We start from the raw sequence: 26,910 nt of genomic DNA on the forward strand, positions 1-26,910 counted from the left end.
ACAAAGGGAAAACATAAATGGATAAGATGAGTGGTATTTATATAAAAAAAAAAAATTGGCTGTATTTGTGAGCTCATTTAATAGAAGAATGCAAACAGCTGAAATGATGTGCAATATGCAGAAACCCAAAACAGCCATCAGATGAATCTAAATTCATCGTACATCAGTTCTTAGTCATAGAATTTACAAATTACTTTCGGATAGTTGCTATGGGCTAGCCTGATGCTCTTTATCTTACTAATTATAGAAGCCAGCAACAACGGTCACCTAACATAGTCAATTCCTGCTGGACAATGATTGAGATCTTTTTTTTTAAATCACAAAGATACTTTTGGTTTCTCTGGGGAAAGTAATTTACCTAGTTTACATTTTCCCACGTATTTGCTATTGATTTGTCAAGAAAGAGAACGAGGGGTGTCTGCTGGGTACAAGACTATGCAGGCTTCTGCAACACAAGACTGCATGTCCATTCACACATCATTTGAAGGGGACAAATACCACTTTTTATGCATTTTCTTTATTCATTTATTATCAGGACTAGAAGGTAACATTTTTAAATTTTTGGGCTCATTCACATTGATATAAAAGGAATGCAAGAGCACAATCTCATGCATAAAAAAAGCATCTTTGTAGATGTGTATTGGCGTGCATAGACACATTCGGTCAGTATGCCTTTTTTAATGCGTACAAATATTTCTAGCACTGTATGCAATCCCAGATTGCTTTATTTCAATCCCAGATTGATTTTAGGCACCTTTTTTGCTGCAGTGCGTTGTTCCTTGGAAGAGGTGTGTGTACTACCTGCTTTTCAGATAGATGTTTTGGCTAGACATCTTTAGACATTTCTGCAAACTCTGCATCTCTCCAAGCAGAAATCTTAGCACAGGACTGGATTTCTGAATGGCCAGGGCCTCCACTGGATTTCAGGTGTTTTAAAATAATTCATGCATTATGCATTTATGCACATATACTGTACACAGGTTTACATATGCATAGAGAATGCACTATTTGCGGCCCCAGAAGCAGCTCTGTTCCATTTTTTTTTAATGCATCTGTGCGCAACACAAGGACACGGCCCCAGACACAGCTGTGTGCATGGGGGCCATGTATTTGCAATTTGCGGAAATAATCACTGCGGATCTGTATGCAGCGTTTTTAACAACCAAGTGAATGAGCCATTCAACTAGGTAAATATCACTTATTGGGTACGAAAATCTCATGTCAACTCTCTCTAGCCAGCAGAACAAACTGTAGGCTTGTTTCCATATATTTATAATCATCAACATCAATGTATTATTGCATTGTATTATATCAATACATATTCCACTTTTTGCAAAAAATTTATAAATGCGCCTTTATTGCAAAAAGAAAAAGTCCATTTATTAATGTTCTGCACTGAAGTCGGCAGAGCACTGCAACTGTGATCAGTGGATTGGTATGGAGCTGAAGGAAGTTATCAATGAACTACAAGTGTGGGGATGTCACCTGTACTTCTTTGTGAATTGCGTGTCCCTCTGCCACGGTCCCAGATGGGACTTGCAGTTTTCTCATTCACAGAGCCAGAGATGCCCCACATTTGTACTCCACTGAAAACTACGTGTCCCCCTGCCTTGGTTTCAGATAGGTCTTTTTCATTTTTTTAGTTTTTCATTTACAGATGCTATGAAATGATCTGTGAATGAATGATGTGGCTGTGTGGGCAGCTGTGCTGAATTAAAATATATACAGAAGCCTGTGAGGACAAGCACCCTATGATTCAAGTATGAGAATGGGGTGGTTTGAGAGTGGAGATATACTGTACATTTTTTTTTTAGTTTCTGATAAAATGAGGAAGGGCTATAACTATTACAGTTTCATTGTGGTTCTTCATGTCTCCTTTTAACAACAACCTGACAGATTTTCAAATCTACACATGGGGACACAAACAGCAATAAAGCTGTGCAGGGAGACTTCCGGGCTATTTTTTTTATAATGACCTTTTACAGACAGTCCTCAGTTTTCCAAGATGAACAGGGACGTGCGGTAGGGGGAGGCAGAGCCTCACCTAGTATTATGGAGGAAAAAGCTGTCAGCTTCAAGTCTGAAGCTGACAGCTTTTTCTCCATTCAGAGCAGCTTGTAAGCGGTTACATCGCAGGGAAAGCCTCCCCGCTTTGTAACCTGTCATGGACTAAGCGGCCTGTTAATAACAGGCGTCGCTGCATCTGGCTTTTCACAGCTAAGCTAGGTGACACAGCAGCGGGCTTCCCCACTGCTTGTGTGACCTAACATAGTGAGGTAAGAGCTGCAACAGCCTCTACTCTGTGTAAAGGTGCCCATACACTGTACGATTCTCGTACAAGAATAGCGGGAAATCCCGCGATCGTACGAGAATCGTACAGTGTATGGAAGGCGTGCGACCGTTTCTACTGTACGGTCGCACGTCTTCCATCGAACAAGCAGGCTGAAAAAGCCGCCGGGAATCGTACGATTCTCGGCGAGTGAGTGGCCTGCTTGTTCGACAACTGACGAACGGGACGGTGTGCGCACGCGCACACTGCCCGTTTGCCGTCCTTGCAAGCCCACCCCTCATTGCAGTCATCGCAAGCCCGCCCCCCAAGGGGGCGGGCTTGCGATGATCGCAAGTACGATCTGCCTGTCCAAGATGGGCAGATCGTACGTTTTTTTAAAGTACTTTACAACCATCGCAAGACTAAGGTCTTGCGATGGTTGTAAAGTGTATGGCCACCTTTAGAAGCTTAAGCTCTGTGGATGGTTTGAACCAATGGCAAAGCGCCATTAGTTCAAGCTGTCTTATAAAAAAAAACAACAAAAAACCCACTGAGGACATCGATCTCGATACCTAACCAGTGAGGGACAGGGAGGCTCCTCTCTGTCTCCTCCCTTCCTCCTCCACACATAGCTTGCTGACTGGGTTGGGGGGTGGGGTGTCAGCAGTCGTAGGGGTGGTGCACACTGGGGGCGGCAGGCTCCAGGGGGGAAGCGGTGCAAAAGGGAGAATGCCTCACCCAGCACGGAAGGTACTGCACGTCACTGAAGATGAATGACACTGGGCATCATTCAATCCGAAAGCTTATGACTTCTTGCGGCAAAAAGGAAGTTCTGAAGGAGAGAGGCAGAGATTTAGGATGAGTAGCCTGGGCTGATTTTTAATTTTACACTTTAGTTGGTGGACCATTTTAACAGTAACAAAATGTCACTGCACAAGGTAGACAGAACGTGAGAGAAATTACAGTTTTCCGTTAGTGTTTTTTCTTTTGCATGAATGCAAATGTCTTTTTCAAACAGTTGTTCTTCTGACCCAGTACAAATAACAGCCCTGCACTTTTATCTATTAACCAGTTATCATCCAAAATGGCTGTGCACCTGAAGATAAGGGAAAATCTAAACAGGACATGACATATTGTTTATAGTACTCGATATACTTATCTTAAAGGACAACTAATAGACTTATCTGCAGCACCAGTAATATAAATGAATGCAGTGTAACTCACTACTTAAAGAAGTTAAATAACAAGTCAGACACACGTGTGAGGATTTCCTCCCACATATCTTCTGATGCATTCAATATGGTGCATTATACAGTATCTGAGTAGATCTATGTACAAGAGTCATTTATGAGGGTTTATATTTCATACTGAGACTTGAACTCTGATTCTGTGAAACTCCACCACCACCACCACCACACGCAGATACATAGATGCAGTTCCCAGACTTTTACAGAGCTTTGTTGAAAGAAGAGGGGATGCTACACCGTGGTAAACATGGCTGGAGTTTTGGGAGATTAATATTGTCCCATTCTTGCCTTATATAGGAGTCTAACTGCTCAACAGTCCTGGGTCTTCATCATATTTTTCATTTCAAGATGCACCAAATATTTTCAATTGGTGAAAAGGCTGTACTGCAGGCAGGTCAGTTAAGCACCCAGACACTTCTACTACGAAGCCATGCTGTTGTAATTTATTTAATACAGGCATTTATATAGCGCTGACAATTTTCATAGTTGCACATTCACATCAGTCCCTGCCCCCAAGGAGCTTATCTAAGGTCTCTATCTCACATGCATACATAAGAGGGCCAATTTAGAGTGGAGCCAATTAACCTACCAGCATGTCTTTGGGGTGTGGGAGGAAACCGGAGTACCCAGAGGAAACCAACACAAGCACGGGGAGAACATGCAAACTCCCTGCAGATAGTGACTTGGCCATGGCAGGATTTACTCTCTCTGGTGCCCTAAGGCCAGGTTCCTCCCTACCGCCAAACCCCCCACCCATGGAGAATGGCAGACCTGCATACAAGTGATATCGGTGACATCGCTGGGATCACTTGTACAAAACAAGCGGCGGTTTCCCCACTGTACATTTAGCTCTGCTTGCCCAAAGCAGGGCTAAATGTAGAAAACAACTACCGGCCCGGCGCCCAGAACTACATATCCCGGGCATGGGGAGATAGGAGTTCCACACCCCTGCTGCCCCTCTACTCCATGCTGCCCCAAGGCTGGGCCTTGTGGAAAATCTGGCCCTGTATTCAAACCAAAGGACCCCAAGTGCGACAAGGCAGAAGTGCTAATCCGTACACCACTGTGCTGCCCAGTCACAGATGCAGTATGCAGTTTAACTTTGTCCTGATTAAATATGCAAGGCTTTCCCTGAAAAATACATCGTCTGGATGGCAGCATATGCTGCTGTAAAACCTGCTGCTCTTTTAGCATTGATGGTGCCTTTCCAGATGTTTTCCACTTTGCAACAAACCTTTCCAGATGACAGCGGCGTTTCTAGATCATGTTCAGATATGGCTTCTTCTTTGCATGATACAGCTTTAACTTGCATTTTTGGATGGCACGGCGAATTGTGTTCACAGGCAGTGATTTTTGGAAGTATTCCTGAGCCCATGCAGTAATGTCCATCATAGAATCATGACTGTTTTTAATGCAGTGCCATCTGAGGGGGCAAAGAGCACAGGCATACAATATTGCGTTTCACCTACTTTGCCAGCTTTTTGTTGCCCTGTCCCAACTTTTATGAGATGTGTTGCTGCCATCAATTTCAAATCTGATTACCTTATAAAATTTGATTACCTTATTTTTTTCCCTAAAATTGTACATTTTCTAAGTTTAAACATTAGATACGTTTTCTTTTTTCTATTGGGAATAAAATTTGGGTTTATGAGATTTGCAAATCATTGCATTCTGTTGTTATGTAGATATTACACAGCGTCCCAACTGTTTGTGAATTTAGGATGTAAATGTTTACTCAAAAAAACTATACTTTTAGTTTACTAGGCCTTTAGGGTCTGTTCACACCATATGCAGTGCGTTCCAGCCACTTTCCGGCCGGAACGCACTGCATCGCATTGCGGCCGGCTCCCTTTTTTGCCAGGCAGGAGGGGGCCATTGAAGTGAATGGCGCCGTAGCCACGCCCTCCGCCGCAATGCGATCGCCCGCACGGGATCGCAGAGCACATTGTGCCTGTGTTCCGGTCCAGTGCGGTGCGTTCAAAATGCTGTGAGCACTATTTTGACCGGACCGCAAGCACAATGTGCCCTGCGATCCCGCGCGTGCGATCGCATTGCGGCCGCAGGGCTAGGCTACGGCGCCATTCACTTCAATGGCCCGCCACACCCCCTCCTGCCGGCCGGAACATGGCCGGAACGCACGGCATATGGTGTGGACAGACCCTTAACAATGCATTCAGGAAGTCTGGTGTGCACAAAGAAAAAGCTTCCTTCACAAATTCATACCCACTTCAGTTATGGTAGTTTACAGATTTGTGAAACACAGTAGCTTCATTAGTCAAAGAACATACGGTAATTACTGCATGCTGCTAAGGCAAGATTGAGGAAACAAATAGATGCAAGGTATCAATTTGCATATTTACTGTAAAAGCTGTGTCTCTGAACGCAACACTATTTGCAGAGTCTCGTGTTTATAGCCTGCAAGTGGCGCGGTTCTTATCAGCAATGACATCGCTGGTAGGAACATCCTTACTTCTTGGCATCAGATTCCATTACTGAAACAAACACCTAGTTCTTCTTGTGAGCCGTGTCTAGACAACTGTCTGAAATGAGTCACTATGAATCAACAGCGCTAATGATATGGATGCTCACTGTCCTACAGATATAGGAACCCTCTTATAGACCTGTAATGTTGTTTTTCTTGGTAAAGTCGAACAAAGCTGCAGAAAGTCAGTTTCTCAGCTATTGTTCTCAAGATTACATCCTTCCTTGAGTGACAAAAGATTACAGCTTGCTTTATGTTTTGAGAACTGTGGTATACATTGCTTATTCACGGAAAGTAAACCGAAAATATACATCAAGCCTCAAGACTCTGTCCATGTGTACTGATCAATACTAGGAATTCATTACACAGTCTGCAAAATAATGGTATAGTGGGAAAGAAAAGGACACACAGAAGATGCAGCCCATGTACAGTACTAGAGTCCATACCCATTTCTCATTAGAAAACAGGAGATATGACTGGCTGAAAATAACAGTATGCTTTTACTGCCTATTGCAACCATTCAGCACTCACCATTTTATATGGTTAATATAGGTAACAAATTAAAGCTGAACTCTTGAGCTTTAAAAATGTATATATATTTGCACTGCTCTAGCTTGGCACGGTGTAAATATATATAAATGGCCACAAGGATTGTGTAATACATTGTAGTAGCTGCAGCTACTACAGCATATTACAACATCTTCCAGGTCAAGGAACAGCCGCTGTGCTAAGAAAAGCGACCACGGCATGGCACTGCTCTCGTCCACTAATAAAAGTAAGCTTAGTATTTTTTGAGAAAAATACTAGGAGTTAGGTGTCCTCTGAATGACCACCATTCTGAGCTATTGACCAGCTGTTTTAAAAGCACAGACGAAATCTCTCAGCACAGCTCAGCGTCTGTGCCTGCAGCTAGTGCAGTGCATTACACCATCCCTGTGGTCCTGCCAATGATATATATCTATCGGTATATACACACACACACACACACACACACATATACACGGTATATATATATATATATATTTAGATTGTGCCAATGTGGACCAATATAAGTATATATACACATTACAAATCTGGTGTTCAGCTGCTGGCTGAACAAGAGAAATCAACTAATTCCCCGTAGATAAGGGAATCTCCCCTGTTGGATATTGTATTCAGCAGCTGGTCGGACCTGTGGCATCTGATTGGATGCAGTAAATTTTTGGCCAACAATTTTCGACTTTTGTTGAGCGAGGTGGTGGTGGCAGGATCACCAACAGCTAAAATTTGGTCTGATTTAGCAGAAATCAGATGAAATTCAAACAGCGAATAGTCATCTTTACTTTGCATACAATTCAATGAACAAATACCTGTGCTAGGTGAATGAATAGTCTTGTTTTCAAAGTAACAATATCACAAAATTCAGTTTATTCAATAGTATTAAAACAAAGGTCACAGCAGTTGCACTAGTGGCTGGGTCCAAATTAAGACCTTCAGCTCCTACACCACTGCACACAAAGGCAGAAGTGCCTCCCATTTTACCACTTACACAAACACATACTTAGCCCTCAAAAGACTGATGCTCTTCCTTCTATTCTAGCTGTCATTCAGTAACCACAGAACGAATTAGGCTACAAATAGTGAATGACAGCTCAAATAAAGTGGAGGAAGCATGGATAAATGCAGTTCAAGGGAAGAAACATTAACCAGTTGACATCCGCGGTGTTAAACCCCCCTTCCCATCCAGGCCATTTTTCAGTATTCAGCGCTGCGGTACTTTGACTGACATTTATTCCGTCATGCAGCGCTGTACTGAAATGAATTTTATACCCTTTTTTGGGGACAGATAGAGCTTTCTTTTGGTGGTATTTATTCACCACTGGGGGTTTTATTTTTTTACTATATTAAGGAAAAATTACCGAAATTTAAAAAAAAAAACAGTTTCCCCTATATTAAATGATAAAACATTTATTATTACCCAATTTTTTGGTAAAATATAAAAGATGGGGTCACGTCGGGTAAAAAGACACTAAACATGTCAAGCCTTAAAATTGCGTGCGCGCGCGAAACCTCAAAAAACGATAATACCCAAAATTGGCCATAGGCGACGCTTTAAAAGCTGTTACCGCTCATCAGTTTAGTGTTATCAGTGATTGATGGCCCTAAAATGATTGCTCTCACTGCGACGTTCGCGGCGATATGTAACATGTGTAGCGCAATTGTAATTTTTGCGCGCTGGGGCACCGGACGCGTATTTACGTTTATAGGCGCGTAAACGTGGGGGTGGGGGAGTTAAACATTTTGGGGGGTTTTTTCCCCTTTTTTTATATCTGACTTTTATTTATTTTTATTTATATTAATTTTTTTGCACTTATTGTTATTGCTATTATATAGGGGGATAACAATCCCCCTATATAATAGCAAAGGCACACTGAGAGGTCCTCTTTATGGAGACATTAGGGGACATTATGCGGACGCAAATGAGCACATATAGGCGATCGGCGGGCTATGGACCCGCTGATCGCCTATATGTGAAACACCCGGTACCGGGTGTTCGCATTGGACGGGTCTTTTCTGCCCGTGCGTGCCGGCTAGGGGGCGCGCGCGAGCAGAAAAAAAATGCCCGCCACTGCAGCAGTGCCGTCCGTCCGTTTTTCTACTACGGGCGGACGGCAAGAGGTTAAATTGCATGTCCAGTCAAAACTTTTTTTTGTTAGTTTTGGATAATGTGAGGAAGGATTAGAACTCCAGTCAGGTCTTTAATATTATTTGGGGCCTCTTTACAGACATTTACCCTAACTTCCTGCTGTGCTGACATCATTTTACCAGACAGGAAGTGAGGGGAACCCTTCAACAGGAGGGGAAGGACAGAACCCCTGTCAGATTTTTCCTTTTTCTTCCACTGTCAGTAGGACAGGAATTGTTGGTAAATCTCTGTAACGGAGCCTCTGGTAGCAGTTAAAACCTGACAGACGTTCTAATGCCTTCCTACTCTATCAAAAATTAGGAAAAAGTTATTGGCTTGACATACACTTTAAAATTGTTGAGATATTATTTGTGCGACTCATTAGTGAACTCCACAACAGAATTCATACATGTATGTGCAGATAAACTAATCTAGATAACATAAGCTGATGTAGCTTTTTTAGGGCTTACTCACAATTCTCATTGTGGCTGGATTGGCGAGTCTCAGACATTCCTCTGAGACTCATGCTGCGGGCGGGAAACGTACCACCCATAGCTGTTCGTAGACCGAGTGCATGTAATCGCACATGCATTTCCCTGCGGACGATCACACCTGGATGCATAATGTTTATGTCCAGGTGCGGTCATCCGCAGGTAATAGTGGCACGTGTGATTACATGTGAACAGCCTGAGAACAGCTATAGGTGGTGGCATCTGTCATTGTATTGTACAGTCAGTGGCGTCACAAGGGGGGTGCGGCCCGCACCCGGGTGACACCATTGGAGGGGTGACACCAAAATGACTCAGTCATTTTGGTGTCACCCCCCTCTGAAAAGTCAGGCGCTCGGTCATGGACCGAACGCCCTACAGTATCAGGAGAGAGGAGGGGACCCGGCGGCATACCTTATCCCGCCGGGTATCAGAATACTGCCGCGCGTGCGCGATGACGTAATCGCGCACGCGCGTGGTGACGTCACGCGCATGCACAGTGACGTCTCGGCGGGGTGACACTCGGTTACCGCTCCGGGTGTCACCCACCCTCGGGACGCCCCTGTGTACAGTGCCTCCTGCCCACTGCTGATTGCATGAGTCTCACGAAGAAATGCCTAAGACTCAGCGATCCAGCCCATTCGCAAGTGTGAATGAGGCCTACTACTTCATATATTATTAGGAGGTACTTTTCTTGTCAATGTAAAGTAGAGCGCAAAATTCAGTAACCTGATTCGGTTTGTGGGCTTTCGACTTTGGGTCATGGAACTGTTGTACTTTGCTTTGTAACCTTTAACATCCTCATGTTTTATAGTACGTCTTTATTCTACTATGAGTAATAAAAAACTGTGATCAGTCACAGGTCACAATATACAGAAGGATTTAAGAAGAGTTAACTACTATAGAACAAAGACTAAAAGTTGGCGATACGCCATAACATTTTGCTCACTCAGTCCTGCTAAAAAAAAAAAAAGATCACTCAAATTCACTAAAGGGCATAAATGGAGAAATCTGTCCTGCCAGCTATTGTATTCCGAAAGCTGGCAACCGTGACTTACGTAAAACAGGAACAGTGACTGCATCTGATTTGATGCAGTTACTGGTCAGCTGACAATTTCCACCTGGCTCACTCGGCTCAAAAGCTGGTTCAAAAGCCGATTGAAAAAGTAACTTTATTCAAGCTGTGTGGTGCCGTCAGGGCCACCCACGGATTAAATTGAATCTATGTATGGCCAGCTTTAGAATTTTGAATTTGTTTAACCATGGTTGTGTTAGAAGAGATTATATTTTTAGTTTCGTCTTGTTTCATTAACCTTCTTAAAAATATTAACAGATTTACATAAACATTAAAATTATACCAAATTCATAGGCATTGTGAAATGTACTTTAAAGAATATCTAAATCCAAATCATTAAAATATTTTATCATGCTAATGCATTTTAAAATCATTTGCAATATTTTGAAATCTGCAGCTCTCATAAAACTAATATCTGTGATCCTGCCAGTATGTTTCCTGTTATAGAATGAAAACACTCTATCTCTGCCTCCCAATTGTTCTCCTGCATTGCTACCCGATCACACGGGCTTCCAATGAAGACTACAGGGGGACCTTTCAACACACATTATACAGGCATGACCCTCTGTTGTCACCATCCAGAAACCCCCCTGAGAAAAGCCATGCAGCCATCGCAGTAGTGTATGCATGTAAACAGGAAGTGGCTGAAGATTAACTGCAGAAGATCAGGCTATGTAATAAAAAAAAAAAAAAGGTAAAAACAAGCATTTTATTTTTAAAAAATGCCAATTGTTCGTGATACACAAAAAGTTACATTTACATCTACTTTATTAACACATGCTTCTTAAGCTACATATAAATAATAAGAATAAATTATAATTAAAACAGCAAAAGTAAAGTATGGGTGGTACTACAGGCCAAAGCATGCATTGTAATCCTGGCAAAGCATGTTTAAAGAAGAACTCTGGATAAAGAAAAAACATACCCTTGGAGTGGAGCTACCCCCCACGCTGCAAGGGTTAACTGCTAGTTTTGTCTAGGGGGCTCACATAAAGCTGTTTTACTTACCTGATCCTGGCTCCTGTGGTTCTGCACCAGATGTTGAAATGTCCTTTGGCGTCCTCACGTATATTTCAGGTCAGTGGACCTGCATAAGATGTGAGGACGCCAATGGTCCTTAGACCGTCAAATCGAAGAGGAAAAGAGGCTGCGGGGACTAATCTAGCAACCTGGAGGCAGCCAGCAGGACTGAGAATCAGTTAAATAAAAACAGCTTTAATAGTTTCCCCTAGACCAGTGGTTCTCAACCTGTGGGTCGGGACCCCTACGGGGGTCAAATGACAATTTGCCAGGGGTCGCCGGGAGTCTCCCGTTATTAGTTAGCGGCTCCCGGCCGCCTGGGTGAGAAAGACTTTCTCCCGGAAAGGTTTTTAAACCTTTCGCTGCAATCGTTTTTTTTATTTTATTTCTGACATCGGAGCCCCGGCCGTCGTAAGTCAGAAAAAAATTAATAAATCAGCATTGGAATGCATAGCTACATTCCTATTGGCTATTTCACTTTGCAATAGCAGACTAGCTATTGCACCCGCCCACTGCTGCTGTCAATCAGCAGAGGGGGACCTGCAGTTCTCCATCAGGTCCCCATCTAGTGATTATCATCATTATTATTAATAATAAAAAGCTGACACCCTCGGCTTGTGTTATATGGTTTGCCATTTTAGCTGTTACAACAGTGGTTCTCAACCTGTGGGGTCGCTGTGTGATTTCTGCTATGCTAGGTGAGAGTCCTCCTCAGCCCTCTCCTAGCGCAGCCGTGTCAGTTCTCCCGCCACGCCGCCAGATGTCGCTGCAGCAGCCGCGTCAACCCTAAATTTTACCGTTGAGGGTCACCACAACTTGGCAAATGTTACCAAGGGGTCCCGGCCCTAGAAAGGTTGAGAACCACTGCCCTAGACAATATGAGCACTTAACTTTTGCAGTGCGGGGGTATCCCCACTGCAAGGGTATGTTTTTTGTTTGCCCGGAGTTCTTCCTTAAGTGTTCATTAACAGGCACTGAAGCCTGAGATGCACACACATTAGCCAGTACACCCTTTGCACTTTGCTATTGCTTTAGGTATTTACCTTTATAATCTACACTTAATCTTCATCCAATAATCTCTCCACTGAGAAGTATCACATTTGTATATTATGCTTTTCATAATGACAAAGATTCTGGTTTGGAGTTCATTTACTAAAGCAGTAGAATGTTCACTTTAATTACCCAATCACATGCAGGGCGAAATCCTTTTTTTGTTTTTAAACATTTCCTGCACATGATAGTGGCTCAATTCACAAAGCTAACACATCAAGGACAAGGATCCTTATTTTTTTTTTTTTAAAGTGACAGTTGTCTTCAGCTACGTAATTCCAATGAGATTTCAAAAGTCAGAAGGTTAAATAAAAATCCTAATTCTGTTTTTGAAGCTTTGAGAGCTGAGCCCGGTGTGTTCAAAGCGAGCACAGCTTCATTCTCCAAAGAGAACACCCACTTAGTGTAATAGACATTTTCTAGTTTAAGCCACATTCACATATCTGCTTTGTGGTGAAGTGCGGTAAATTAAGCATTGCCGCAATGCACATTAAGGCACAGGTATATGTGTGTTGCAGTGTGCTGCCATTCATTTTAAATGGTACAGCATTGTACATATACAGCACACCAAAGCGAACATGCATTTCAGCTCTCCACAATGCACACATGTGAACACACTGCTCATTGTGGTGTGTTTAAGTTGAAAAAATGGTAGGTAGTTACATTGCGGTGATCTGACAGCCCATTCATAAAGAATAGCCTGCCATAACGCAACACATTTCAACATGTTTGCATTAATGCACTGCAATGATGTGAATGGGTCCTTAGTAAATCAAACTGGTGAAGCTGGAAAATATGACAGTAACAGTCAAACTACATGTGTATAATAAAAAGCTCTGTTATTTTTTATATTTATATAAGGATTTGTTAGGTAGATAACAATGCTTTAGATTTACAAGAACTTGGTTAGATAAGGGTAATGTAAGTTTGCTGTGGCTTTTTTTATATGTAGGATTATACTGCCCCCACAGGTAACTGGGTATCCGTGCAGTTAAGATCCTAGAACAAGACATTAAAACAGGCATGTCAAACTCTGATCAAAAAACACAGAACGCCAAACCGAGCTCTTATATGTAAGGGGCCCCAACATACAAAACAAAAATCATATAAAAAATGAGTTACTTAACACCATAATGGAAGTGTGAGAAAACATTTTCCAGGCTCGAGTCATCGCATCCAATACATTAGATAGGACGTGAGGATGCCAAGGGACATGCCATTGCTGCAGCAGAGGAGACAGGATGGAGGGTGTGTTGTCACAGCCAGCCGGCTCAGAGGTTCAGGTGAATATAACTTTGTTAATTTTGACCCCGGGCAAAAATGAGCAGTTAACTCTTGCAGTGTCGAGGTAGCCCCACTGCAAGGGTGAATAACATTTTTAACTGGAGTTGTTCGTTAAGGAATGGAGTCCATAGACAAAAGTTGCCCATTGTTTGGTACCTAAGATTCCAGTAGGATTGAATAACTGAATCTGAAAACAAAGATGAACTATGCCTATAAAGAAACAGGTTTTCTTTAATGCTCTCCTCCCAAGCAAGACATACTCAACTTTTCTTTGTTCCACCACTGTTCTGTTCAGCCTCCAGGATCCCTGTGGGCATGCAGAATGATGAGGATACCCTCCCAACCCTTCATGCAACAGCTCAGGCACAATCACTAAGCACAACTACTGTCACATGGGAGGAAGGAGAGTTAATTATATGCTCCACAATACATGGCAGTACCAGGTATTTTCTTCAGCCCCATTGGCTAATCGGAGTGTCAGCTGAATGAAAGAAACAGTGAGTATGCATTGCAGGGGATCATGGCATTAAAGCAAATCTGTTGCTTTTCCCTGCATGGGCCAACCACAGGCTTGCTTTAAAGTGTCTTTCCACTTTTGCAGCCAAATTGGGATAACACCTATTTTATATATGTTACATGAGCCCATTTACATAGCATAAGCTAAAAAATGTAAGAAACGTTTATTACAGTTTAAACTGCTTTTACCTGAGTTACTTGACTTCTTGAGATTTACAATTTCTACCTGCTTCTTCTTCTATTGTACTGTTAGGAGGGGTTATAAGGGGTGAGGGGCTTTTCTATTGTATATTAACCTCCCTGCTGGTATTCCCGAGTGTGGCTCGGGGTTAATTTTCAGTACCAGGAGCGGTAACCGCGAGCCACACTCGGGATTGTGCAAAAGTGTAACTTACCTTGTCCCTGCAAGCCCGCGGTGTCCTCTGCTGTGTTCGCCCGGCCGATGCCGGCATTCGGCTTTCAGTTTAGTTTTCGGGCGCCACAGCGGGGGGCGGAGCCGTCGGGTAATTCAAAAGTGCAAACATGACATTTACACAGAATACACACAATACAATGTAATCTTCTATAATTACATATATTTATCAAACTATTTCACTTCAATTTTGTCCCTAGAGCTTTGTCCAGTGCCCTGCCTGCACTTTTACTGTACTCTATTGACTGTGGTAGGGATCAGGCAGCGCCCCCAGAATGAAGAGGTGCAGTGATGATGTATACATGTGCACATTTTCATGACTCACATTTTAGGCTTTCCTAATTTTTTTAATAAAAACTTTTAATTAGGCCTAAAAGTTAAACATTTTCTCCACAGGAAAACCAGTCAGACACCAGGGTCAGATGGTAATTAGGCTGTAAACAGCTCTCCCTTTTATTCATTGTAACAGGATCAGTAAACACTAGTTCTGCCTTTGCACACAATACACTGCCTGGAGGGGGGCCACTTTGAGTAATAATGAATGGGAGAGCTCAAACAGAGCTTGCAAAACACAGAGGCATTTCTGTGAGAATATGAAGAGGAAAGCTAACAAAAAAATTTAAGTTTCTGTCTTTATATAAATCAACTGCATATGCCGGCTTCATGTACACTCAGTGTTCATTCCTGGCATGTTTTTTTTTTTAATACCTCTGCAAAGGTGGAAATGACCTTTAAGCTGGCCATACACTATACAAATTTTGTCCGCTTCCTGATGACTGACCAAAATTTGCACAGTGGATGCCACTCAAGGCACCCTTTCGGCGGGCATTCCTTGATCAGTTGATCGAAGGAGCCAGTCATTCATTCTTTAAATGAACAGAGCTGGCAGCCAATCAGCTCTGTTTGGGTATTCTAACAGTGGTCGGCAGCTCAAGACAGCGGGAGATTCCTCCATCAAAGTAATCTGCAAACATTTTCTTCCTTCAGCCTGCAGGTTGAACAAAGAAAATATTACAGTGTATGGCCAGATAAAGTCTTTCCATTAGGACAGATCACTGCAAAGGTTATGAGAAAAACCTGGAATCAGCCATCTTGTCTGGTGCAACAAAACATCTAAATGTAAGAAATATTTTCTTAAAAATTATTTTTCGGTATGCTGTGTGAAAAGCTATACATAACAAACATATAGTGGGGTTTACTTCCGTGTTCTTGCCATCAGTGAGTTGGTGTTACGAGCCCACTCAGACGGAGAGCAGGGACTTTTTATCCCAATCTGCACTTGATAAACACAGGGGAGGCATCAGGTGTCTGATACACCTCTGAAATCTCTATAAAGATAAACTGTTACCACAGTACAAAAAAACAAAAAAAACTAAATGCACAGTTATACCTGTTGTGCCTCTCTCCTGCACTTATTGCCAACCTTCATATCCTCCACACCCCTCCCCTGCACTAAACTATCACTAAAGTATAATAATTACACAAGGCAGAATGACTCATACAGATCTTCCACATTATTTGCATAAAAGCCAAGCAACACAAAGGACTACTGACATTTTAATACCACTTCAAAGGTAAAATGAGATTGTCACTTATATGTGGTGAATGAGGCTCAGGACGATTAGGTTCTGGCTTATTAATATTAAAGCTAGGTGATTTGTATTTTATTTTACAGTAAGCCACAAGTGTAGGGGTAGAAACTGTTTAGTCTGCAAAGTAAAAGTTCACTTGGTAAATAAGCCAAAGCTCTGTTTACTCTGAATACCCAAGAATGTGCAAGGGAAATGAAATATATATATACCGTGTTTCCCGGAAAGTAAGACCAACCCCCGAAAGTAAGACCTAGAGCAATCTTCAGGGAATTCTGGAATATAAGACCTACTCCGAAAATAAGACCTAGTTCGGTGGTAGGTCTTATCCCTGAAGATAGCGCTAACAGTTAATTGAAATATTATTTGTTTTCTATCATAATAACGTACCTCCCAACTTTCCGAGATGAGAAAGAGGAATACCTGCCAGCACAATGGGGGGAATTTATCAAAACTGGAGCAGACCAAATCTGGAGCAGCTAGTCATGGCAACCAATCAGCTTCTATCTTTCCTTTTCAAAGCTTAAATGTACAAACTGAAAAGAGAAGCATATTGGATACCACGGGCAACTGCTCCAGTTTGTGTATGCTCCAATTTTGATAAACTCCCCTAATGTATTTTGGCAATGGAGATGCCTCATGCTATGCCCCCAGGTATGTGGACCAATTAGAATGTATATACCAAAAATGATTGGTTAATCCCAGAATTGTTTTTCTCACCATTACTTAGATTTTCTAAATAGCAAACAAAATATTTAAGAGATCAGATAAAGGTTTCAGGACATAATTACACTTTTCAAACCAAACTTTTTATGAGCCTTAGCGACTTTGTTTTTTTAGCTGTTGGGGGGGAGAGTCTTCAGTTGTCTAGTTGTCTTTTCAATTCTTAGCTTGTTTTACATTAATGAGAATGTAACTGCAAGAGTGAGACTCCATGGTGGAAAGGGTGCAGGAAGAGACTGAATTCCTTCCAGAACATTTAGATTCCAGTGGGTAATTAAACTCACCAATGCCCACCCATGACTACACAAGCTTTTCATATTTCTGTCATTCCAGCACTGTTCCTGGCCACCTTGAAATCTCACTTCTGCTCCAGTGTTTACACTCCTACTGTTTCATTTTAAATAATATTTTTTGTTTTTTTATTTAAAAAAAAATCTAACTGTGAGAGGGAAATCAGAGTCCCACAGAGATGAAAAGCAAGTCAAAGACACGAGAGGGTATGCAGATATGCAGTCATGATTTAACCTCATCTGTTCCAGCCATTGCATCCCTCAACACCAACATCTACCTTAGGCCTCATCTTTAGTCCTACGGAGAGAGATTGAGAGAAAACAGTAACATTGAGTAAGCACTGTCTGCAAAGTATCCACCCAATAAGGTAAATATATAGTATTTGAGGTTGAATAAAGACATTAGTCCATCAAGTCCAACCTATTAGGATCTCATTCTAGGAGTACCTGTACCCCTGTATATTACCTACCAGTAGTTCAGGTGATGGTTTTGCTTATGGGGTAAACCAGGGTAAGAATGGTTCAGAGTTAAGGGATTATAAATCTTAGGGTCAAGAGTTTTGGATTTTGACGTTCCGCAGTATGGTGCGTTAATCCAATGGAACCATGTGATTTACGCATCGCACCAGTGTGAATGAGCCCTTAATCTTGCCAATTCAATAGCCAGGCCACTAAATGAAGAAGAGCCAAGTTTGGATGTTGGCAGTGGCCTTGCAGCAGAAGATCCCATTTCACTGGTAATACTAGAGCAGGAGCAGAACTCATATCCAACACCTAACAGGAACCAAGGCCTTCTCGGCGAGTATAGCAGGATCACTATGGCGTGAACCAACTCCTGACACATTTTTGAAGAACCTTTAGAGCCAATGGAATTGGCGGGAAGACATATAAATGGAAAAGTACAAGTTATTGAGAAAGCGTCTTGCACTAGGGCTTCCTGGAATCTGTATCTGTCTCGTATCGTATTGTCTAGTGTCGCCATCAACTCTACCACTGGGGTTCTCCACATCTTGGAGACAGGATGGAGGTACTTGCTGTTTAACTCCCTTTTGCAATTGTTCGGGAAGACTCTGTTTAGACAGTCTGTGAAGCAGTTAAGAGGATGTCAAAGCCCAAACATGTGACTCTGTCCAAGGAAATATGTGGCCTGCAATTGTAAAGAGAGGAAAACTCTTGGTTCCACCTTGTCTGGCTATATAAGACACCACAGTCTTGTGGTCTTAAAGAATCTTGACATACTTGCCCCCAGAAGATCTTGGAAGGCCCAGAGAACGAGAAGGCCAACTTACAGTTCCAATTAGTTTGAGCTCCAAGGCATAGGTTTCTGCCAGCGTCTTTGCACCTGGCAAACTAGGCAGTGAGCCCCCCAGCCCTGGAGACTGGCATCTGAAGTAAGAATTATCCAGTCTTCTGAGCTATGAGGCATGCCCAGTGACAGAATGGAGGGGGCATCCACCACATCAGGTCTAACTGGGTTGGACAAAGAACAATCATTTTCTGATCCAAGGAAACCTGATTCCAATGTCGAAGAAAAGACATCTGAAATCCCCTCAAGTGCCAGCTAGCCTACGTCACTTCTGGAATGCAACAGTTCCAGAAGAAATATACACTGAGTGGCCAGATTATTATGACAACCCCATCAGTACTTCGTTGGGCCACCTTTTGCCTTCAATACTGCAGCGATTCTTCTTGGCATTGACTCCACAAGATGTTGAAAGGTGATGCGAGGAATCTGGCGCCATGCCTGATGAATAGCACTGTCCAGTTCTGTGAGATTTGATGGTTGTGGAACCAGCTGCCTGATGACTCTTTCAACTTGTCCCACAAATGCTCAATTGGATTGAGATCTGGTGATTGTGGGGGCCACCTAAGCAAGGTAAAGTCTCCCTCATGTTCTTGAAACCACTCCTGCACAATACGAGCACCGTGGCATGCGCATTGTCTTGTTGGAAGAAGCCATGTTCATTGGGATACACCATCAACATGATAGGATGAACTTGATCAGCAACGATGTTGTGCTATTCAGACGTTGTTCCACACAAATTAAAGGGCCCAAATCATGCCAGGAAAACATGCCCCGAACCATAACACTGCCCCCACCAGCTTGAAGGGCTGTACTCCTGCATGTGTGGTGCATGCTCTCATGCTGTTCCCGCCAAATTCTCACTCTGCCATCTGCATGATGCAACTGGAAATGTGATTCATCGAACCACATTACTTTTTTCCAATGCTCGACTGTCCAATCCTTGTGTTCCTGTGCGAATTGGAGACGTTTTATCTTGTTAACTGCAGACAGCAAAGGTGTTCGAACAGGCCTTCGGCTTCCATATCCCATACGATGCAGTGTACGGCGAACAGTGCGTTCAGAGATCATTTGAGAGGATCCCTGATTAGGATCTGCAGTAATTTGATGCACTGTTGCCCTTCTGTTGTCTTGTACCAGTCTTGCCACTCTCCATTCTGCCCTAACATTGACTTGTTGCTGACAGCCACAATTCGCACGTTCAGACCCATATTTTCGGCTGACAGTCCAGTCTTTAAACACTTTAACAACAGCTGCTCTTGAACATTTAACTAATTCTGCTGTTTTGCTGATACTCGCTCCATGGCTCCGAGCGCCAACAATCATCCCACGTTCAAAGGCTGTTAAATCATGTTGTTTACCCATATCTTCAGAAAAAAAGATATGCTTCTACTGTCGTGGTAAACAAACTGCTACCCTATTTATAATGGTCTGGCCCTCTAGCAACTTCAGCACAAAATTATAGCTAATTTGTCTACAAACGTCAGGTGGTCATAATAATCTGGCCACTCAGTGTACAGTCCCTTGCCGAGAGGAAATAGATCTGAGATATTTGATGAACACATGAACACGAAATTCATACTTCCTCCACTCTGGCAGGAATGCTCTGTAAAAACCAGCACCACCCCCAGTTACTCTATAGTCTGAGAAGGAATGAGATGACTCTTCCATAGATTTACTGCGTTTGACTTCTCTCGGCTAGAACCAAAGTGTCATCATTTTACATGCGAATAAACACTATCACTAACAAAAACTTTCAAAAAAGTCCTGGTGGCTGTAGATAGGCTGAATGAAAGGGTACAACATTAAAAATAATGGCCTCAAACCACAAATCACAGAAACCTCTGGTGAGAGATGGCAATGGGAACATGCAGGTATGCATCTGATTGGATGATTTCTATCAACCGGTCACTTTTCTGAATACCGGTCATGATAATTTGAACCGACTTCATTTCAATGACCACATTAATGAAGGCATTACATTTTTTTCAGATCGAGCACTGTCCTGAATCCCCTGAGGCTTTGGGAACTAATAAGATGGTGGAGTAAAAGCCCTTTCTTCTTTCTTCCATGGGCACCAGAACAATAGTCACTGCTGAAGACAATTCTTCTACGAAAGTTAGCAAGGACTTTTTCTTCAAAAGGTTCTGCCGGGACTGTCGTTTCTGTAAAACAAGCTGGAGGAATAGATAGCAGCTCTATTTTGTAGCCATTTTTGACAACCTTCTTTACCCAAAGATCAGAAACTTCCTCCACCCAGATTGCTGCAAACTGGGCTAATATTGCCCCGTACGGCAGAAATCAGGTAGACAAATCTTCAGAACGTTTTCTCTCCTGCTTTAACAGTCTGTGCTGCTTTTGAGTTGGCTTCTCAGAGGAAGGAACATTGTGTGCCTCTCCACTGAGAGCGATTAAACTGTCTGCCGGGCTCATACAATCTTGCATCCTTGAACTTCTGCTGGGACGACTGGAAGGAACAAAAAGGCTGATGTCTTCTCCAACTTCCCTGCGGCAGGAGTCCAGACTTCCCAAGTAACTTTTTACCATAGTAAGGAACAGCACATAAGGCTTGCTTGCAGAGTCGGCGACCCAATGTCTTAAGCACGACATTGCACGTGCACGTTTAGCTGTGATGGAGAGGGATATCAAACGAGCAGACGGACGAACCAAATCCACTCAAGATTTTGCTAAAAAGTCAGAAGTTAAATTTAGCTCATCTAGACCTGACAGAATATGGGAAGCTTATACCCGATCTTAAAGCAGTATCAATACTATAGACCCCGACTTTCTAAGCTTTAGATATAGAGATAAGGGTTAAGGCTGAATATAACATTAAACCCCCTGCCAGATGCATCTTCTTAAGGTCCAAAGCAACTCTTTGATCCTTGGGATATTTAATGCAACCGAGATATCCAAGAGCAGAGCCACATGTTGAGCTAAACCCTGAAGAGTGCAATCCACTGCAATTCCCACCATGACCAATCTGTCGCATTAAACGGATTAAACTTGGCAAACCAGTTTTGAGGATTAATGCTCTTATCTTGTCTCTGCTATTCTTCCTCTACTTGCTCCTTCATTTCCAGCATGAGGGGGAAAGTGGAACATTCTTTTTTAAGACCTGGGAAGTATCTCCAGACCATCTTAGGTGGTCCTCATTAATTCTCCCATTTAATGGCTTCTTTAACTGCCACAATGAAAGGGGCAATAAGACTAAAATGAAAAGGAGTGAGAATGAGATTCCTCCAGACAAGAAGAAGAATCTCAGTGAGCACGAGCGCCAACCCGATGCCTAGCAACACTAGGACGCTATCCTTGGCGCCAGCGAAGAGCCTAGCAGTGGATAGAACACAACGGCTGGCTACTGTGCATGCGCCAGCTGCCAAGCAACTCAGGGCACTATTCCAGCGGCTGCACAAACATAACTGTGCACTTGCGAGGAAGCCGCAAAGCCATCTGAATCTGCTGAGCTGCATCTTAGCAACCAAGACGCCATCTCCCACGCACACTGCTATAAGGACAGCACAGAGAGAGAGGTAAAGAAGGACTCACCTCGAAACTTGGCTAAATGTGCTTCCTTAAAACACCAAACATAGCCACTGGCAAATAGGAAACCCTTCATCAGGTGGATTTACCACCAACAGGAGGGTCTTCCAGAGCGGGAGAGGCTGAACCCACCTGGGAAATAATGGAAGGGAGGAATCATATACCCTGGATAAAGCTAAGACAAAACTTATATTAAATATCTATAAAGAAAAAGTGGCCTGGAGCAACCAACAAAAACAACAGCAATAGGGATTTTCCTTCTTTTTATGTGCTTGTTAGAGGTGGTCCTGGAGGTCATGGGGGTGGAGTTGACCCACAGTATGCTGACATGAGGTGAGCCAGAAAATTATGCTTCAAAATGTAAGAAAAAAAAACATCTACCCCTGTCAGGATAGGTTAGAGTGGGGTGGAAGGGAGGGATGAGAGGGAAAAAGATTATAAGTGAAGTTGAGCTTTAACTGACATACACAATAAATACAGGGTTTTTTAGAAGCATTGTATTGGTAAGCATTTATTAATTGTTAAGCTTCTACATACTGCTTGTGTAGGACACACTACTATGGACCATTTGTTCCATCTGTCATGACTGGGGGCAACTTCGACTAAGTCTGACAAGATGCAACATAATTGCTGTAGACAATAACGGCATGTCAGCAATTCTAACTACAAGGGAGGATCATTCTAAACACTTTTAGTGTCATTACTGTCCACACAATAGAGAGACATTGTTTGCATTATTCCTTTACATGACATAAGCCAGCATTTATAAATCACATGGCTGCAATAATAAAGACAAATCATTTACCTGTAGCATAACAACGTTGTCACCTTCAAATGTGACAAAGACATCAGAGTCACATTTTAAGCCCGGTATTCGATTTTCCATCATAAAGCCCTGTAAAAAGAAAGTGACCGGCTTTAATGAAGAGTTTCATTATGTGATGCAACAGTTGTGACTAAAAAAATAACAATTTCCAGTTTTTGTGGTACTTAAATCACACTCAACTCCACCACAATCCCAAAAGTATATTTAAGGGAAAGAGCTCATATTAGGCATTTATTTATGCAACTCACATTTTACACACTTATTGTACCATATTTTCTGTAATGAGTAACAAATCTTGTATCTACCTGTATTTTACCACAGTAGCTCGACCTCACAAATTAACTACTGCTTAATTTAAAGAGGATAAAAGAACCACTTTTAAAGAGATACCCCATACTATCATTACCTACCTGTTTTACAGAAAACTTTGTCAGGATCTCTCAAGGTGAGATCTAGGTTTGTCACAAGTATGTTTAAATTTACTTAGTCTTGACTGACTCACTACCTCTGCTGGAAGTCTGTTTCAAGTATCAACTACTCTTTACTTTAAGACTGTACATATACAGTTCCTGCAGTCCCTCCTGATGCTTTATCCCCTGACCTTTTAACGTTTTTTTTCTTGCCCTGGTCTCTGGTTCTTTCCTATCAATATCTTTTTGTAAGTGAGGTCTCCAGAACTAGACACAGTATTCTAAATGTGGTCTAACTAAAAGACCTATATAGGGGATTTAAGACTTCCTTCCTCCAGCTGGTGGCCCTTCTATTGATGCACCCCAGAATTGCACTTGCTTTCCCCACTGCCAGGCCTCACTGTTAATTCATCATCTGAGGAAAGCACCATCAAATTTTTCTCCTCTGTAGTTTTGGCCAACACTGAACACGCAATATTGTACCCCATCAGACAATTATTTTCCTGACATGTTTTGCATTTATAAATGTTGAACTGTAGTTTCCACTTTGAACAATTTTCCGGCAATGCCAAATCATGTTCCATTTACAAATACAATCAGGACAATTGCTCACCTATGGGTCATCAGCGAAAAGATATACCAGGACAAAGTACAGAGTCTTGTTGTACACCAGTAGTGACTGGTCTCTGTTTCGAATGAACTTTATTTACTTAACCACTCAAGGGTAAGTCCTAGATCAGGGGTGCCCACTATTTTTCTTCTGGAGATCTACTTTTCAAATGACGAGCTCATTGAGAACTACCAACGAAAAAACACCTGCATTCAGGGGCGGGAGGGGGCGTAGGCTGCGCAGGCAGGCCCCTCGCACACAGTGCGATTGCCTGCATTAGTGCCTGTGTTCCAGAGGTACAACCTTTTTAACTTTATGAGGAATAGTATCAAATGCTTTGCTGAGATCAAATTAGGCTCTGTCCACATCACCATGGACCAAAATATATCTGATTAGTCTAACATAAGCCTGTAGTTGCCAGCTTCTTACTTATTACCCTTCTTGTTGATAGGTACAATATGGGGAACTTCTCCTGTTAGAGAAGACTGATTATAAAGATCACTTAAGGGTCCAACAACTCTACCTCAAAGTTCTTTACAACTCTAGGAAGAATACCATCAGGACCCATTGCTTTATTAACCTTTAAACAAGGGAATTCACCTGCTAACCCTGAAAATAAACCTTCACTTCTAGAACCAATATGATCCCACAAATTGTTTTTGTTTGTGTAATTTACTTCTGAAAAGACTGGACCAAAGTAGTTGTTTAAACGGTTTGCTATATCCAGGTCTCCCTCGACATGATTGTTGCACCCAATTTTTCATTTTTATAATCCCATATTACTTATGTATTATCTACACTTCCTGTTCCCTTGTATCTCCTATATGTTTTCCTTTTTTTCTCCTTTAATTATTCTACTTACCTCTGTAGTGAACCATATTGTTTTTTTCTTCCATTTACTCATACTAATTTGCTTGATATACAATCTTTTTGCCTCCAGCATGATAGACTTTAATAGTGCCCACTCGCTACCGACTCCTGTCGTTTTACCTTTTGGTGCATTTTTTTTAGAAAGCTCAGAAAAATGGAGTCCTTTTGAAATCTAAAACTTTTATTGATAAATATGATTTTTTACAAAGGTATTGGTATTCACTAGAACTCAAATTTCCTCCCACCTCCCATCAGAAAATGAATCCTCTTTTGTCAGTACTAGGTCTGGATTATGATCTCCTCTACTGGGCCTTTTTACTAACTGTTTAAGAGAAATCCCTTTCAATGCCTCCCAAATATCTCTGCTACTGCCTGTAAGCGTAGTTTGAAAACTCCAGCATGTTGAAGTCACCCATAATTAAAACCTCTTCCTTCATTGTCATTTGAGTTATCTTGTCAATCAACAATCTTCAGATTATCCTAGGGGCCCATATACTACACCAGTTCTAAGGGAAGATTCTTGTAGCGTCTGTAGGTAGACTTGGAGGGTTTCAAGTAGTTCATTTGTTTTAGTTTTTTAATTATTGTTAGTTTTATGCTATAAATGGCAACTCCACCTCCACTCTTTCCTACTCTGTCACTCCTGTAATGTTATTACCCTAGTGTAGTTATTTCCTAGTCATTTAAATCCCTGAATTATGTCTCTGTAATTGCAAAGTCCAAGTTATCCCGAGACATAAGAGCTATCAGCTAACAAAGCTCGTTACCTAAACTATAAACATAAGTGAACGTGATGTGACAAACAATGCTGTTGGATTTATAGTACCGGAATCTTCAGCTGCTTTAACAACCTCATTACCCAAGTCCTGTTTAGTGTGGATGGCAGAATCAAAAGATTTCCCATGGACTGAACAAGGAAAAACTTAAGGTGTATGGCCAAATTGAGAGTAAGGTTTGGGGGGGAAAAAAAAGCCAACAGTCTGACTATCAGTCAGTTCCCACCAGGCTGCTAAACCTTTTTAGCTTTTACCATCTCAGACCACTGTCCTAACCAGAACTGGAAGTGTTAGATGGTGGGCCAGTTAAAGTAGATTCACTCAAATCTCATATAATCCTTCACATATTGTAATGTATATAAAGTTATTATAGATCTTTCAAAATCCCTATCCTTCCTCAAAATAAAACATGGTAATTCCACTATAAAAGTCCTTTTTAAGGCAGCCACTTCTACAGGGTGACAACACTCTCTCACAAGTGCTTTCCAGAGTTGTCACTAGCACTTCTAGTGGTGGCTTTAAGGGGCCATACCCTGCATATTGCAAATCTATGCTTTATCACTGTCACTGTCATGAAACCCCCCCTGAGCAATGACTGGAGAAAGTGCCATGAAGTGCCTGCAGTCAAGCTGGATGAGATCAGCAGTTCTGAGGTGCAAACCAGGATGAAAAGAAAGGTGAAAGCAGTATGTTTTGGAATAAAGAAAATAATTACAGTTGTTCATAATACATGCTGTTTTAGCCAACCACGTGTCATTCGGCTATAGTTTTACACTTTGAGATAAAATTAACATTTTAGCTTAAAAAACTAAAAGCGCTGCAGATCTTGATACACTCAGACCAGAATGTCAGTTCTTTATTAATATACATGCATTTGTTTCACCATCATTCATTCACAAAAAAGAACTTCTGTTTACACAATAAAATAATTGTTTAAAGTATAGGGGGGTGCAGAGTCGCAAAGATAGCAAAAAAAAAGCCAACATATTTATAACAAATAATACCTCCTCTGCTGTCTTTCAGTTAATTAAAATCAGTAAGTAGGGCTGAGTTACTTTCCAGGGCCATTGCAGGAGCACTACCAATACTTCCAGTCAAGAAAACATGTGCTAGGTTGTGATGGGTTTTACAATCTTACAAAAACGTCACCTGTCATTGGCCAACCCACATTAGCCTTGTGTGTATTGCGTGGAACTCATTCATGACTGGACCATAATCCAACACAAGTGTCCAATCAGTAAGCTTTTTGGTAAAGTGTATGTAAAGTCTAAATCTATTTTAAGTATGTTGGGACTAATGCCTCACTGTATACAGTCTTTAAAAGCAAACAATTATTTTAGGAACTGGTTGCAAAGTTTCTTACCTAGTGTATCACTTTTTGTTACAGACTGACAACGCTAAGCCACTTCCTCACAATTAGCAGCATCATTGTCAGCCTGCCACGCATGCTCCTTCATGCTGG

At 42.0% G+C, this 26,910-nt stretch overlaps 1 protein-coding gene across 1 annotated transcript in view; it reads right to left on the reverse strand.

Annotated features, from left to right (window-relative positions):
• ACOXL (acyl-CoA oxidase-like) overlaps nucleotides 1–26,910 on the reverse strand; it is a 273,176-nt gene that overhangs the window by 110,580 nt on the left and 135,686 nt on the right. Inside the window, exon 13 of the mRNA XM_018573020.1 lies at nucleotides 22,762–22,851. Coding sequence (XP_018428522.1) covers nucleotides 22,762–22,851 — 90 coding nt within the window. The remainder of the gene's footprint in view (nucleotides 1–22,761; nucleotides 22,852–26,910) is intronic.

Source organism: Nanorana parkeri, unplaced genomic scaffold (genome assembly GCF_000935625.1).
Source record: "Nanorana parkeri isolate BGI_ZX_2015 unplaced genomic scaffold, ASM93562v1 scaffold46, whole genome shotgun sequence".
NCBI lineage: Eukaryota > Metazoa > Chordata > Amphibia > Anura > Dicroglossidae > Nanorana > Nanorana parkeri.